Genomic DNA, 17,382 nt, shown 5'->3' on the forward strand with positions numbered 1-17,382 from the left:
AAAGCTGTATCTTGTGCTTACAAGTGTTCCAGGCTAATGCTTTATAGTCTTAATGATCATTCGAAAATGACACTGGAAGTTATTATTTCATTTCTGGGGAGGCCAGGAGAATCTATGTGCGAATTATAGATGAGGAAAACATGGAAAAAATACTGCACAATTTCCTTGAAAATGGAAAATCCTGCAAATGCACAACCAATCAGTTCACATATTTCGGACTCTGTAATTTTAACTGACATATGTTTCTTTTAAAAATGCTTTGCTACTTCCTCTTTGGATGCATATTTGGTGTCGGTGCGCACGCCCCAGCTGGCGAAGTGCGGATGTGTTTTTGCCTGTTACGCGCAAGCGCAGGAAGGGCGCCAGTGGCAGTGTGAGCGCGTGCGCCGGGATTTTCTCAGGGCTTTGGTTCGTCTGTAAAACTGGACTGGGGAAAGCGAGAGTGCAAGCAGCAGTCTGCACCGGTCTGTGGAAGTGAAGCTTGCAAGAACCACTCCTGCCTCTCGTTATAATGGGTATCCGCCCTGGGGTTACGTACACCCTCGGTATCCTGTGTATTATCTTGTTGATAGTGAGCATTGCACTCCTTGTCTCTCAAGTCTTCCTGAAAACCGTCGAGAATTACGTTAAAAGGGTAAGGGCTGCAAATTTGCAAATTTCTTTTGCGGCGTTTTGCTAATCCTGTTTTCCACCTGTTCCGTAATTCAAATATCTTGAAAACTGTGGTGGTTTGAGGTGGCATGGATTGTCATGGTATGATGCTGACATCGAGAAATGAATAATACGGGCCGAGGCATTCGTCATTACGTTGCAGACAATGAATACGTTTGTTTTTGTTGGGCGCTGTTCCAAACTTCATAAACAATACCCGCACATGCTTATTATACAACAGAATGTTCCATCTAATTAATTCTGTTGTACAACAACCTGAAATTGTGCAATGCAAGACTGATAATGTATCTATTACTGTAGAATATTCTTGCCTTTAAGCATTGTTTTCTCAGTTCTTTAGTTAAGTTTGGGGTTTTTCTACTAATGTACATGTAAGTGGGGAAGGGCAATGTAATAAAACGTGGTTTGGACAATTGAAACACGTAGGACTGCTGAGTCATAGTGCTAGGCTGACACATGACCCTTAAATAATAAAGTATATTGATAAACTTTTGTTTAAGCCCCAAGCTACTTCATAACAAATTAAGTGAAATTAGGCAAACAAATGAGTGGTGAACTGTGAAAGGTAAACTGACTAAAAGCTCAACTGCACATGGCCTAATTAGCATCAAATCCTGTTCAGTCAACATTCCTGGGCTGCTCAACCCCTGGTTAAGCAACACTTTTTCTGAATTAGAATTCTCATTCTTGTTTTTTTCAAAATCTCCATCAAACTCTTCCAGCTTTCCAAGAAAACTGTGCATCTAATTCTGGCCTTATGATTTTAACTGCTCCACTATTTCTGCTTATTTATTCCCCAATCAACATCACTACAACTGAAAACAAGATCATGATTTAATTGCTGACAGTGGGAGTTTGCTGTGTTTCCTACAACAATGAAAAACTTTTTCACGTGACTAGAAGATAACTGGGGGCATTTTGATGTTCTGCACAGTAATAAACATGCAAGTTACTACTTGTATTACTGGCTGCCGTGATTGTAAGCATTGGAGTTCACTCCCTAACTTTCTCCCTCATTTCCTTTAACTTACTCCCTACCTAATTTGATCAAGTTTCTGTATCTTTTATATGGATCATTGTCAAATTTTAACTTGATAATACTCCTGTGAAGCCCTGTGGGATACTTTATTTTTCAATCTTTTTATTATTTTCAAATTAATACAGATTAATATATCAATGTTTATACATGTAATACAAAGAGATCAGGAGAACAATCATGGCATGGATAATCATAAAGAACAATAAGGTATAAAAAAAATCTGTAGCTCCGACGATCTGTTAGTGAATGAATATAATATAAAAGAAAAAGATTTATTATAAAATATTAAAGAAAAAATCCCCAATAAAAAAATATAAACAATATATCAAACCAAACTAAACTAAACTAAAGAAAAAAAATTCCAAAAAAACCAGAAAAAACTAGACTAAAATTTCTCAATATAAACAGAGCAATATTATGTTGTCAACTCCGTTCCTCTAAATTGAAAGGTTATTATAAGGGGATCTAAATCATGTGAAAATATTGAATAAATAGACTCAACTTCCTCAGATTTAAGCGAAGGATCAACAGTACCACTCCTAATTTTTTTTTCCAAGTTTAAACATGATATAGTTTGAGAGAACCATTGAAAAGTAGTAGGGGATATTGGATCCTTCCATTTAAGCAACAGGGATCATTTGGCCATTAATGTAACAAAGGCAATCATACAGTTAGCAGAGGCAGATGACCAGATTCTATCCTTGGTAAACCAAAAATAGGATGAGGTTGTAAATCAATCTTCAATACATTTGAAATAATGTTAAAAATATCTTTCCAATATTTTTCCAAAAGAAGACAGGACCAAAACATATGTGTCAAAGAAGCCACATTCGATTTACATCTGTCACATGTAGGATTTGTATGGTGATTAAAGACGAGCTAGCTTATCTTTTGACATATGGGTCCTGTGAACTACCTTAAACTGTATCAAAGAATGTCTGGCACACGTTGAAGATACATTAACTAAATGAAGAATTTTCTTCCAAGTCTCTGTAGGTAAAGATGTCTGGAGTTCACTTTCCCATTCATTCTTAATTTTGTCCAGTGGTTCTGAATGAATTTTCATAATTAAATCATAAATTATTGCTATCAAGCCCTTCTGACAAGGATTAAGACCTAAGATTTTTTCTGTAATTTCAGTTTTGTCAGGTGGGAAAAGAGGGTATAGTAGCTTTAAAAAAAAATTCTAATTTGCAAATATCGAAAAAAGGTGTGATCTAGGCAAATTGTATTTGTTAGACAATTGTTCAAAAGACGAAAAAGTTATCAATGAATAAATCACGAAAACATACTATTCCCTTCCTTTTCCATATGGAAAAAGCTGAGTCAACTCTGGATGGATGAAAGAAAAAATTAGATTGAATGGGACTTGACAGGTTAAATTTATTCAATCCAAAAGATTCACAAAATTGAAACCATATTCGTATTGTATGTTTAACAATTAGGTTAATCATATGTTTGCTTAATTTGGTAAGTGCAAAAGGGAGTGGAGCTCCTAAAGTAGAAACTAATGAAAATTCAAGTACTGATTGGGACTCAAGGTGTACCCATTTGGGGCGTTGAATTACATCAGATTCTTGTATCCAAAAAATTAAATATCTAATATTGATTGCCCAATAATATAATCTAAAGTTAGGCAAGGCCATACCACCATCCTTTTTTTAGTTTTTGTAAATATTTCTTACTTAGCCTTGGGTTTTTATTCTGCCAAATATATGAAAGGATTTTAGAATCAATAGTGTCAAAAAAAAGGTTTTGGAACAAAAGTTGGAATTGCTTGAAATAAATATAAAAATTTTGGTAAAATAGTCATCTTAACCGCATTAATTCGGCCTACCAATGATAGAGACAGTGGGGACCATTTAGTAAATAATTGTTTAGTATGGTTAATTAAAGGCAGTAGATTAGCTTTAAATAAGTCCTTATGTCTCTTTTAGTAATTTTAACACCTAAATACATAAAATAGTCAGTTACCAATCTAAAAGGTAATTGACTATAAATTGGGATTTGCATATTTAATGGAAAAAGTTCACTCTTATTAAAATTTAATCTATAGCCAGAAAAAACACTAAACTGATCTAATAGTGATAGTACTGTGGGGATAGATTCCTCCGGATTAGAAATATAAAGTAACAGGTCATCTGCATAAAGAGATATCTTATGAATCTTCTGTCCACGAGTAATACCACATGTATTTGAAGAATCCCAAAGTGCAATAGCCGAAGGTTCTAAAGCAATATCAAATAATAAAGGGTTTAACGGGCAGCCTTGTCTTTACCTCAGGAAAAAGCCTAAACAAAGGAGATCTTTGATTATTAGTAAATATTGAAGCCATTGGTGCATAATAAATCATTTTAATCGCAGATATAAATTTAGGACTAAAATTGAATTTTTGAAGTGTACTCAGTAGATAATCCCATTCGACTCTGTCAAACACCTTTTCAGCATCTAGTGAAACAACACATTCTGGAATTTGGGTTGAAGGGGTATATATAATATTCATTAATATCCTAATGTTAAAATGTAGATAACGATTCTGAATAACTCCTGTCTGGTCTTCAGAGATAATTTGTGGAAGAACCTTTTCCAATCTAAAGGCCAATATTTTGGAAAACATTTTGGAATCTACATTTAATAAAGAAATAGGTCTATAAGATGCACAATCCGTGGGATCTTTATCCTTTTTAAGAAATAGTTCCTTCATTAGAAAGATTGTGGTAGTTTACCCACTGATAGGGCATCTTTAAAAAATTTTGGCTAACCAGGGAACAAGAATATCAGAAAAGGATTTAAAAAATTCAGTTGTGTATCCGTCAGGGCCGGGTGCTTTACCCGAATTCATTGAAAATATTACTTTCTTTATTTCTTCCTCTGAAATGGGAGCATCTAATGTAGAGCGTTCATTTAAAGGTAATTGGGGAATCTTCAAATCTCTTAAAAATTCATGTACTAAAGTAGGATCCTCAGGTGATTCTGATTGGTATAAAGAAGAATAAACTTCTTGAAAGGATTTGTTAATTTGAACTTGATCTATCGTGTAGGTACCATCTGGTTTACGAATTTTATTAATCTGACGCTTAGATATAGTAGCTTTCAATTGGTTGGCCAATAATTTACCAGATTTGTCACCATAAAATTGACTTTTGTTTTTAAGTAGTAGATTTTCAGTTGAAGATGTTAATAATAAACTGTTGTAGTTGGAGTTCTGTTCTCTTTTTAGAAAGCTCCAGATTAGGAGTAACAGAATATATTTTATTGATTTCTTTAATCTTGTCAGCTAATGTACGTATTTCATTATTAGTTCGTTTTTTCAATCCAGCGGAATATGAAATAATTTGACCATGGATGTATGCTTTAAACATATCCCATATTATCCCACTGGAGATTTCAGTAAAATTAGTTAAGAGGAAAAATGAAATCTGTTCTTTAATAAATTGGACGAAATCTAAGTCTTGTAATAGCGAAGGGTTAAATCGCCATTGTCTGACATCAAAGGATACATCTGGTAATTTAATTGATAATCTCAATGGTGCATGATCAGAAATGGCAATTGCATCGTATTTACAGTCCATAGTAAGTGGAACTAATCTAGCATCAATAAAAAAAATCAATCCTCGAGTAATTATGATAGACATGAGAAAAGAATGAAAATTCTTTATCAAATGGGTGTAGAAATCTCCAAACATCTAAGATTCTGGATTCAACTAAAAAGGAATTAATGAAGGCAGCGGATTTGTTTGGAAGTGCAGGATTTGACACAGATCTATCCATCGAAGGGTTTAGACAGCAGTTAAAATCTCCACCCATAATCACAGTGTATTCATTTAAATTAGGAAATAATGCAAACAAATGTTTAAAAAATTCAGGGTTATCTACATTGGGTGCATAAACATTAACCATAACAACTTTTTTATTATGAAGTAGAACAGTAATTAATAAAAATCTACTATTTGGGTCTGATATTGTCTCATGATGGACAAACGAAATTGAGGAGTCTATAAAAAATAGAAACTCCTTTCACCTTTGCTTGTGAATTTGAATGGAACTGTTGACCCCTCCAAAATCTTAAAAAAAATTGATTATCTTTCTTCCTGGTGTGAGTCTCCTGAACAACAATGATCTGAGCATTTAATCTATGAAACTCTTGCGCTTAAGCAAATTGTTTAAGCTGTTAACATTCCATGAAATAAAATTAATAGTCTTATCCATTTTAACAGATTAAAAAACATATGGTATGTAAAGGGTTAATCTCGGTATATACAGATCTTACCAACAGGAAGAAGTAGAAAAGTTCAGAGGAATCGGATATGATGACAATTTAGGAAAATTTGTAGTTTAGCCCAGAAGAGAAAAAACCTAGAAACAGCCCCAGCCCCCTCCCCCAACAGCCCAAAAACTGGCCAATCGATAGCCAGAAAGCTACCCTCTAATTGAATTAACCCCAATTCTATTGGTCGTGGTAGTCCAAGTTAACAAATATATAAACCACTCACGTTTAGACTAAGAATGAACGAGATAACCCAAACAGAGATATCGAAATAACAGCAAAGTTATCGAAATAACAACAAAGTTATGGAATTAAAACAAAGCCAAAGGGCATTAACAGTCAACCTTTAAAGAATACAGTTTAATAATTATTTCAGAAAGAAAGCAAACGATCAGTCATTTTGTTAAATTCTTAATTATAATAAAAACAAAACATTAAAAATATTAAAAGAAGAAAAAAAGAGGTTTAAATCTAAAAATTAATTAGATAAAGTGAGTAAGTAGTAAATCAAAGGAAAAACACTATCTCTTCCGCATTTCTTAGCTTTTAAAATTAAAAGCTAGTTCAAGAGAAACTGCTTGGCCTCTTGAACAGATTTAAACCATTTACGAGATTTATCAGGTAGTATAATTCTAAGCCTTGCTGGGAATAATAATGCAGGATGATAATTGCTTTGATAGAGACAAGCCATAATTGGGGGGGTTTATAGGTCAGCCTTTCTTTCATAACTTCTGGGGCGTAATCTTCAACATATTTGAAACTTCCATTGTTTAAATTGAATCATTCCACGACGACGAGCAGTATGAATCAAGAGTTCCTTGACGCTGACAAAATGAAATCTCAAAATTACTGGCCGAGGTTTTTGATCCGGAGCAGGTTTGAATCTTAATACTCTATGAGCTCTGTCCAGAATGGGGTCAGCAGGGAACATATCGGAGCCGAACACATCGACCAAAAGTTTAGAAAAGAATTCTGTGGGGTTACCAGTCTCGGTGTCTTCTGGAAAGTTGATGATTCTTAAATTTTTCATCCTGCTGCGTCCTTCCAGGTCCATGATCCTCTGTTGTTGCTTTTCCAGGTTTTGCTTGGTCATAATTAAAGCTTTTTCAAGTGAATGAAGTTTGGCATCTCTCTCTTTACCAGCTTGGTCGAGTTCAGTAATTAGTTGCCTTTGTTTGGCATTCTCCTAGTTAAGAGTATTTTGTTTTTCTTCAAAGTCCTGTAACATGGACTTCGATTTGGCAAAGCTTCAGTCAAACTTTCTATCCAGATTAGAAATAGCTTCCAAAGTAGGTTGGTCTCCATTACCTTTACCATTAGCTGATGCTTTAGATCTGGTATTCATTTTAGCAGTTAAAAATCAAGATTAAACTTGTGCCAGTATTGTAAAAGACTTATTAAAGAGGTTTTGACAATGGGACAGACCTTTTATTGGGTGAAAGTAGTTGGGCGAAGGAGATTTGTGCAAAAGAAAAGCCTGTCCTGGCAAAACTGACTGCTACATTTGAACTCATTTTAAAATGCCCACGTGTACACCAAGAAACTGTTATTACTTTGGTTTTAACTTTTGTAGCTTTATTTCCTGGAAAAATATTTGGAGTTTGTAAGCACTTCATTAGAAAATAACAAAAAAATAATTAAAGGCAAGTGATAAATGTTCCTAGATTAGAAGTGAACAACTCACAGCCTCCTCTAGTGAGATCCAATAAAGGTAAAACATTGGGAGCGGTAGATAACATTTTCTGATTAAGGATCTGCATTCTTTGCTGATGTCTGGGAAAGATGATTGCAAACTTTTGTTTAAGTTTGTGTGTTGTTGTATCAGTTAAAACCATTATAACTGACTCTGTGTGAATACAGGACATGAGTGTCATGGCATTTAAAGCTGTAATACTTCAGCCAAATTCCCTCCATGCTTTGATTAAAACTTTTTTTAAAATTGTCAGTCCAGGAATGTTGTACTTGGCAAGCAGCACAACTACTTAAATTAGAAATCATTCCCATAACACACATCAGAGTCATCAATAAATCTTAATTACTTGTTCTTGAATGTTTTTTATCCTGAGAGTTATTGGAGCAGGGATCTAGTAATCTCTTGGAGTACTTCGGGTGAATATCAAAACGAATGTAGCTTGCTCTTGTATGCGAGCAAGAAAAGGGTATGTTGGTGTGGTTAGAATGCATAAACCAGTTGGACCAAATGGATGTTTTTGAGTCATTAATTGAGTCATTGTCATTAATACGAGGTTGGAGGGGAAGGGTAAGTTATTTGCATTACATTCTATCTGTGCAAAACTGGCTTAGGATGGTGCTGAAGCACTATTGAAGGGTTGCATCTTAACAGAAGAAAGCTTTTAGAAAGAATTGGGATGTCCTACATTTAAGGACAAACTCCAAGGCAGAGCACAAAGTTAATGGCACGATTCTTGGTAGAGTGGAGGAACAGAGGCATCTGGGGGTCCATATCCACACATCCCTGAAAGTTTATGGGGTGTTAGCTTTCGTAAGTTGTGGGATCGAGTTTAAGAACCGTGAGGTAATGATGCAGCTCTATAAAACTCTGGTTAGACCACACAGAGTACTGTGTCCAGTTCTGGTCGCCTCATTATAGGAAGGATGTGGAAGTGTTGGAAAGGGTGCAGAGGAGATTTACCAGAATGCTGCCTGGTTTAGAGAGTATGCATATGAGGAGCGACTAAGGGAGCTAGGGCTTCTCTCTTTGGAGAGGAGACTTGATAGAGGTGTACAAAATATTAAGAGGAATAGATCGAGTGGGCAGCCAGTGCCTCTTTCCCAGGTCACCAATGCTTAATACAAGAGGGCATGGCTTTAATGGGTGGGAAGTTCAAGGGAGATAACAGGAAGGTTTTTTACCCAGAGAGTGGTTGGGGCATGGAATGCGCTGCCTGGGGTGGTGGTGGAGGCAAGCACATTTGTCAAATTCAAGAGATTGTTAGATAAGCATATGGAGGAATTTAAAATAGAGGGATATGTGGGAGGAAGGGGTTAGATAGTCTTAGATGAAGTTTAAAGTTTGGAACAACATTGTGGGCTGAAGGGCCTGTATTGTGCTGTACTGTTCTATGTTCTCTATGTTAATGTTAACTTACCACATTCACTTACATTTGTACACTTGCCCATTTTACAAAAATGACTATTTATTGTTCTTCCCTTTCAAAGATTTTTAAAATGGGTGTCCATTTGAAGCAGCATCCTGCTTTTGTTCAGTATTCATGTTAAGCTGTTTCACTCTTATATTTCAGGCTGATTTATTTCTGTAATACTGTGGAAAATTTTTAAAAACCTCACTGATGGGGAAGGTGGCCTTTTTGATTAAACAGGGGTCATATCCAATGTTGCAACAAGTTTTATTGAGTAAGTAGCAGAGCTTTGGAGGCAAAGAATTCCCAGCGTCTAGGTTTGTCTGTCCATGTGAGTCAGTGTTCATCGATGTGCCCCTTATGATTGAATACCTGGGTTCAATAATCCTGCCTCTCATGATTGAATGGCCTGCCAGTAGTTGTTATCCCAGGTTATACAACATTAATGCCTTCTTGGATAACTTGCATTCCAATTGTCAATGTCCGTGCTACCACACATCCAAGAATTCAAGGACGTTTATAATGGGAACAAACTGGGAATGGGGTGGTGGGGATTCAGGTGAAAGAAAGTATTCACATTGAACTTTATTTCTCTCAACTATGTTCAGAGTTGAATGGTTTGTAATCAGTGGCATAAAAAGTATTATTCATGTGGAACTTTATCCTGGAGTGTGTATAATCTTGTCACTCTCAAAACAAGCACAGCGTAAAAAGTCAATCAGATCTCTTGACCTGATGCTGTGGTTGTGAACACTAACTTGCTTTAGCTTGCTGTAGAAACATTGACCTAAAGTAACCCATCTTCCTTGTTCTAAAAGCAGTGATCCTTTTGTATAGGGATTTTATCTTGAGAGCAATTGTAACGTGGCACATATACTTAGATGAATAACATAATTCTTGATTTGAAATTACTTGAGCTCAGCCATTAGCCAGTGCATGTCTTTTTAAGGCATCATCAAAATTGATCTTTGTTTTTAAAAATCCAATTAGTAAAATTGATTTCTTTTGGTCCTGGTGGGGGGGGGGGGGGGGGGGGGTGCAGGAATCACAAACTTCTATCCCAGTCCTGATGAAAGGTCTCAACCCAAAATGTCGACTGTCCATTTCCATCCTTAATGCTGAGTTCTTCCAGCTTTTTGTTTGTTGCTCCAAACTTTTATCTTCTCTGTCCCAGTCAGACTGTTCGCCACTTGTGATTTGTACAACAGTGAGTGAGATCTCGGAATATGGGAAGACCATGGAACTTTTTTTGTCCACTGACTTTTTAAAATTGAAATTAGTGACTTGTCAATTAAAAAAAACATCTGAAGGGAACTGCTGGGAGGACCTGCTTTATTGTCCTCTGCTTGAGGAAAATAAGTCATTTTGGAAATCTGTAGTTGTTTCTGATAATCAGGCCTTTTTGTTGGACTCCAGTTTTCTTTGATAGTGCGATTCAAAATAAAACTTTGAATTTATTGGGAGAGGATAGAGAATTTTGTTTTTTGTAAATTTTAGATTTTAACCTGAAATACTCTATTTTCAAATTGTCAACAAAACAAATTTGTTGGTCCTTTCTTAAAATGAATAGACATCAAGTGGCTTTGAGAATTTTGTTGTATGTTGGGGGAAAAAATTAATCTATCGATATGGGAGTTTTATTTTGCTGGCAGTAAAGTTGTGAACAACTTATTTTCAAAATCAAAAACTGCAGATGCTGGAAATCTGAAATCAAAACAGAAAATGTTACAAACACTCAGCAAGTCAGGCAGCATCAGTGTAGAGAGAAACATTCAGATCTGAAATGTTAATTCTATTTCCCTTTCGTAGATGCTGCCTGACCTGCTCGTTGTTCCAGAAATGTATGTTTAAGTTATTTTAAATTGTTTGGTGTTGAATGGCTTGTAATCAATTTTAAATATGACCTGTGATACAAGGGATAACTTTTAAATGCATTAAATATTAACTAAACTTCAACATGTATTTATTTAAATTGGGTGCAATGAGGATTCACTGGGCAGCCTCCTGAAGTGTGAGGCCTGTGGGCTGGGCCTCTCTCAAGTTTAGGAGAATGAGAATTGACCCCATTGAGATGTACAGTAAAACTTTGATAACCCGGCACTCCTTGCTGCTGAAGCGGCATATTTTTCCAACTTTTGGATTTGATTTAATTTTTTAAGTTCTTCTGATGCTGTATCAGTTTTTTAAGCATCTGCCAAACAAGGCATGTTGACGTGGATGGTGAGGTCAAGCGAGGTGGGGGTCTAGGTGGAATTAGAGAGAAAGGGAGAACAGATCCCTTGTACTTCTGCCAGCTATTCTTTAGTATTGTGTTTGCTGCTTCTGGAGCAATTATCTCTACATTGAGGACAAAATACAAATTGGGCAATTACTCTGACTGCAAATACAACTTTGTTGCTTGCCATAATGAGTTTTCTGCCCCACCCTTACTCTACCCTTCAGTGCTGTGATATTCTGATCAAACTTCACATAAGATAAAGAAGAGCAGCCTCTCCTACTTTAATATTGTCAGTAGTAATTTTTATTTCTTTTACTTTGCCTCCATTTATCACTGCTTGTATAATTTCTGACCTTCTGCTGTTTTGGTTCTTGCATTAGCACTTCCAATGTTTATTTTTCCTTTTTTCCCCTTCCACCTTGCCTTTATTCATCACACAAATACTATTCATCTGTAATATCTTTCAGTTTGAGGAATGGTTTGGACATTAAGTATCTGCACTTTCTACGTGTGTATTAATCAAAGAATCTCTCAATTTGACCAACTGCATTTTTCAAAAAAAAATTGTTATAGCATCAGAAGAACTGAACTTTAAAATTTCAACTACAGGTAGTTCTGCTATAATGCTTGTTTCTATAGCAGATTGGATATAATGTGATTGATGAATTAGGGAACGCTATTTATATTGCACAGGCCGAATTGGTTATAATGCAATTTCGATCAGAAACTGGAGAACCACATGAGAGTTACTTTGGCAAGCAGAGCATAAAGTGGCATTGGAGGGGGGTGCTGATGCTTTACATGTAACCTCCCTGCAATAATCGGACGCTATTCTCTCTTAAGAACACAGGCTGTTAGTTTCACCACGGGAGGCTATTGCAAATTAGCAAGCAATCACTTCCTATTGCTATGTGCAAGGAATCTTTATTTAGCAATGTAACATACAGCCTTTAGCTTGTTTAGCTTGCAGTAACAAAATAAACTTGTAGCTATTAAAATGCCTTTATTTTTGAAAATCTTGTGGGGAGACAAAATAGCTGTTATTGTAAGTTTAAAACTCTAGCCCCCTTTCCCCCATTGACACAATTGTTTTTATAACACAAGGTTTCTTAGGAGCGCAACTATCGCATTATAGCAGAACTACCTCTACTGAAAATTGCAGCTTTAGTGATAAACTTAAATTTCATGCAATTCCTTGTGCTTCCATGGCTTCAGCAATTATTTTCATGTTGCAATTCAGACCATCTGCTCTGGCACATGCAAGTATTTGAAGTAATAGTCAGTGCATTGCAAGGAAATGAAACTGTGTGAAAGAATGCTTTGTTTGAGGGGCGGGGGGGAGATAGCGAATTTTTGTTAAACTTTAAAAATAAACCTTTGCATAGAATATACGTGTTGAAGTTACCAGGTTTAATCCCATCATTGGGGTGATCTAGAGTATTACTGCCTTCCTCCATCTCAGGAAATTCTGTTTCCTTTTGTACTTGTATGTATTCTAATTCTGCTTCTCAAAGTAAAAGTCCAAGAGTTAAACATGTTTGAAATATGATTGATGAAATAACCATCATCAAAAGGTGATCAACTCTGTCCTTGTTATCCACAAGGAATAGAGGCACAGACTCTGGATAACAAAGCAAAATGTATTGGTGCTTTTGGAACATTATAGGATATGTTTGGGTAGTGCACTGGTTCTCCTGTGTAGCCAGTGCACCACGCAAACATGTATATGCCTTAAAATGTTCTAAAAGCATTTACTTGTATTAATAAGGAAATAACTAAGAATCAGAAAAAGAACATGTATAACTTCAAATTAACACTTTAAAATGATAAATGTGAAGGATTGAGCAATAATTTAGTGAGAGACCGTTAGGAACCAGACAAAACAATGGGATGCTGGTGTTCACACCCATTTGATGCAGGAGATTGTGCACAGGAATAAACGTGTGTTTTCTGCTAGTTGTGCAGGCAGTTTAAGTTGTGGCTCAGTCTTCGGAGAGACAAGTATCTGAAATCATGTGGATGTGTAGCTAACAAGGGATGAGTGTACTGAAAGCTAAAAGTGAGTGTGCATTTCTTGTTAAAACCCAAGCCTTTGTCTTTTCCCCATCAAATGTATTTAACATTTCTTTTCACCAGGATTTACAGGAGAAATGATTGCAGTGGAGGCAGGGGACATTGCAATTGTAGAATTATGGAATGATGATAAAGTATCATTTTTAAGATGTGACTGAGTAAAATTATCCAGTTTAGAATGGGCATCAGTTCATTTAGAAAACAAGCTGTGGGTGTTGTTATTTTGGCAAAGATTTGTTAGCTAGTAACTGCACTTAATCCTTCTGAGTGCATTTGAAATTTTCAACCACTTTTAGTCTAATCATCAGCATAGTGAGGGAAGGTGTCTTTGACACCGCTGTCACATGTATAACCTACTCATTGATGCTCAGTTTGGTTTTTCCCTGGACGGTTTGGTTCCAGACCTCATTAAGTTCTTCAAGTGTGGACCAAAGAGCTGAATTGTGGAAGCGAGGTGAGAGTGACTGCTCTTGACATCATGAGAGCATTTGGCAAAAAGTGACAGTAAGGAACTTTGGGGAAAATGTGAGCTCAAGGGTCAAAACTAGGTGGAGTCGTATCTTGCACAAGCAATGATGTTATGGTTGTTGGAGGTCAGGCACCTGAGCCTTGAGACATTGCTGTAGGACATCCCCAGGATTGTCTCCTAGAATTAATCATCTTTGCTGCTTCCTTAATAACTTTCTTGCCATTATAAGATCTGTAATGGAGATGTTTTGTGTTTGACGGCACAATGTTAAGCTCCATTGAAAGCTCTGCAGATAACAAAGCAGCTTGTGTCTGCATACACAAAGCGTTGGATATTATTCAGGCATAGCCTGGTAAGTGGTAAGTAAACTCTGTAGCAGCCAGTAATGGTCTCCAAGAGAGTCTCACCAGCTGCCCTTGACATTCAGCAACAATTCAGCCACAAAATCTTCTCCACTGGGGGATCTTTTATTTTGGTCATTATTCTAACAAATATATCCCGCTGCTTTATTTGAATTTTTGGTTATGTCCCTGCCCTCTCTCTCCAGCTTGGTTAGTTGGCTGCATGATTAACCAGGATTGTGTTATTTCCAAGTGTTTACTCTAACTGCTGAGGACATTACCTTTGCTTGTTACCTAACATCTACGCACAGTAATACTTCTCCAGATCAGGATTTCACCATGAGGAATGGAACATAGTTCATATTTCTTTTAATTAGGAGCATCTTGTTTGTGAGGATTTTCTGCAAATGCTATTTGAAATCGTTTTTTGTGTTGAACAGTACCGTTAAATATATTCAGTTATTTTTAACTAGAGATTTTGGATAGTTATCGTTTTTATAGGAAAAAAATACTCTGGTTGTTAAGTTTCACCTGCTTGTTCCTTTTGCAGGAGGTACAACTAAAGAATGGATCAGCTGCCTTTGAGACTTGGGAGAATCCTCCTCCACCAATTTACATGCAGTTTTACTTCTTCAATGTCACAAACCCTAAGGAGGTGCTTCAAGGGAAGAAGCCTTTTCTTGAAGAGAGAGGTCCTTACACTTACAGGTAGGATTGGTGAAATTCTAGTGTTGCTTCAACTATAGCTACTTCATTGTGTTAACTGAACCTTGGGTAGTTTTGGAGAGATTCTGATGTGTATATTTTTTCTACTGCTCCATTAAAGCATGTAAAAACAAAAACATGGAATAAGAAAAACTATTTGGTTGATGAACCCTGTTCCTTTCCCTGATGATGCATAATGATGTTGTGGGCTGCAAAGTGGCAAGTTAGATCTGTACTGTAAAAGTACAGTGGCAATCTCCAACAAGATATCTCCCTGATTTTACAAAACTGTCAAACGTGAAGAGTTCCTGGAGTTTGTAATTCAAGGTGTGGTTATGCACAGCATTGTTCAAGTACTAACTGGGCTCATTATGAATGGGTGCCCTCTGGTTGGTGTGGACATGATGGCATGGCCTGTTTCCATACTGTATGACTGAATTATTGGTGAAAGAGAAACAGTGTGACACAACTAAAGGGGGATTATGTTGGAGGGGGAATATTGGGATTGGAAATTAGCCTTGCATCATGCAAACTTTGAATTTTCTACTCCTAAAAACGTGCATTCTGGTTAATTAAACACTTCATTTGATTTTTTTTAAGGGAATAACTTGTATACAATAAAAACAGAAAATGCTGAAAATACTTTGGAAATTTCTGGAGTCACTTTGAACATCTTCTGATCTGTAACTTTTTTTCTCCCTCTTTGCCACCTCAACCACTACTCCACACCCAACCTTGTCCACTAAAGGTGGACTGCAGCTCTTCTGGTCAAAGCTCAGACACTGCTCAGAGGCTCCCTTTCTTGCCTCTGTTGCTACCGGGGAGGCGACATTGGCAATTGCATACTGCAGGCAAGAACTCTGTAGCTGGAAAAATTTTCATTTGTTGTATGCAGCAGCCAGAATTACTTTCATTAGCTTCAGTGAAGATGATTTTGGATATTTGTCAGCAAATGCAGATAAATGTGATTGTTGTGAAAAGTTGTGATCTCAATGCTGCCTGTAGGGGGAGAAAGAGTCAAAAGGTGGACTCTTGATATTTAGAATTCTGTTTTCCATGAAATAGTGCAAACTCCAAAGCTAATATCCTACTCTGTATCTCTCTGCCTCTTTCCTCCTTGACACCTACCTCTTTGATCCAGCTGTTGATCATCTGCCTTGTACTCGTTTTAAATGGCTTAATGTCAAATTTTGTTCACATTCCTGTAAAGCACTTTGAAATATTTTGCTGTATTAAAAATACTTGATTCTTTTTTCTTTTCAATTCAACTGCTTCTGTATTATTTCTCTAAGTTCTGGGAATGCGAGCAATAAGGCACAATTGATTATGTTGAATATTCGTGAATGGATGATTTGGGTGTTGTGGTACAAAAGTGAGTGCCAGTGATCTGGTAACTTGACAATACAATTTTTGTTTTTGCCTTTTTGGTGGGTTTAGTTTGAGGAATATTCACTTTATGACTCATGCCTTTTTTTTAAACAAAGGCCTAATGCTCAAGTCACATGGCTTTAGTCAGCAAACTAAATGTTTGTAATGGTAGCTGTGTACAAATTCTTGTTGATTACTTTCCTCTTCCTGTTGCTCCACATATGGGTCATGTAGCCCTTCATGATTAACCACCAATGTGTCAACTGTTCAAAATCTTCAGTTCTCGCAAGAACTTTATTAATAAATACTGATAAAGTATGTAAATTCAGTTAAAACCCATAAAATGAAAAAATCTTGTCAGTAATGTAGTGTGTGAAGCTATGTTAAAGACTCACCTAGATCACACATGAGCATCAGTGAAGGAAGTCCTACTGGTCTGGTGACTCCAGATCCACAGCAACGTGATTAACTCTTAATAGCCTCTAAAATGTCTGAGCAGAACATTCATTTTGGGGAAATAGCAGTTGTTCAATAAGTAATAACATGATCAATGATACCTGCATCCTATGAATATATTTCTTAAAAAAAATATATCGTGATGGGTACTGCATTTTTGTTTTAAGAAATACTGTACCTATTCAACATGGCATTCTTAAGAATAAGTTCAAGATCTGGTAACAGATTGAATTCTCAAGGTTTTGTGATTGCGATCGGATTCTGTCACCTAGGGCATTTGATAATGTTTTATGCCCTCAATGCTAACTTTAAGCAGCTGGCATTGAGGGCACCAAACAACATTTGTCGTCAACTGGCTTGGCTGACATCAGGCTTGAGTTTTGGTTCTTCTAACTGAATGTGCTTGTGTATGGGGTTTGTAGTGGAGGCTGATTAAGCATTTGGTCATCCTGTTAACGTTATCTCCCAGTGACCTGACTCCCAGTCCTGTCCAACCTCAGTTTTTGACTCTATCTTCTTATCAATGAGTCCACCTGTCTCCACCCCCAGTTTAGCCTTCCTTTTCACTAGGCAATGGTCTAATATTACTTCAGGGTTTAATTTTAGTCCAAACCTCTCCCTCCCCAGTGCATTCCCATAATCTCTAAGTATAGTTCAACCAAAACTCTGCTTC

The 17,382-nt window shown here is 36.5% G+C and overlaps 1 protein-coding gene across 1 annotated transcript in view; it reads left to right on the top strand.

Moving 5' to 3' along the window:
* Window positions 1-311: 311 nt before the first annotated feature.
* LOC127567381 (lysosome membrane protein 2-like) overlaps window positions 312-17,382 on the top strand; it is a 45,920-nt gene continuing 28,849 nt past the window's right edge. The window contains exons 1-2 of the mRNA XM_052010229.1: window positions 312-634; window positions 14,731-14,888. Coding sequence (XP_051866189.1) covers window positions 512-634; window positions 14,731-14,888 — 281 coding nt within the window. The 5' untranslated portion in view covers window positions 312-511. The remainder of the gene's footprint in view (window positions 635-14,730; window positions 14,889-17,382) is intronic.

Source organism: Pristis pectinata, chromosome 2 (assembly GCF_009764475.1).
Source record: "Pristis pectinata isolate sPriPec2 chromosome 2, sPriPec2.1.pri, whole genome shotgun sequence".
Lineage (NCBI taxonomy): Eukaryota > Metazoa > Chordata > Chondrichthyes > Rhinopristiformes > Pristidae > Pristis > Pristis pectinata.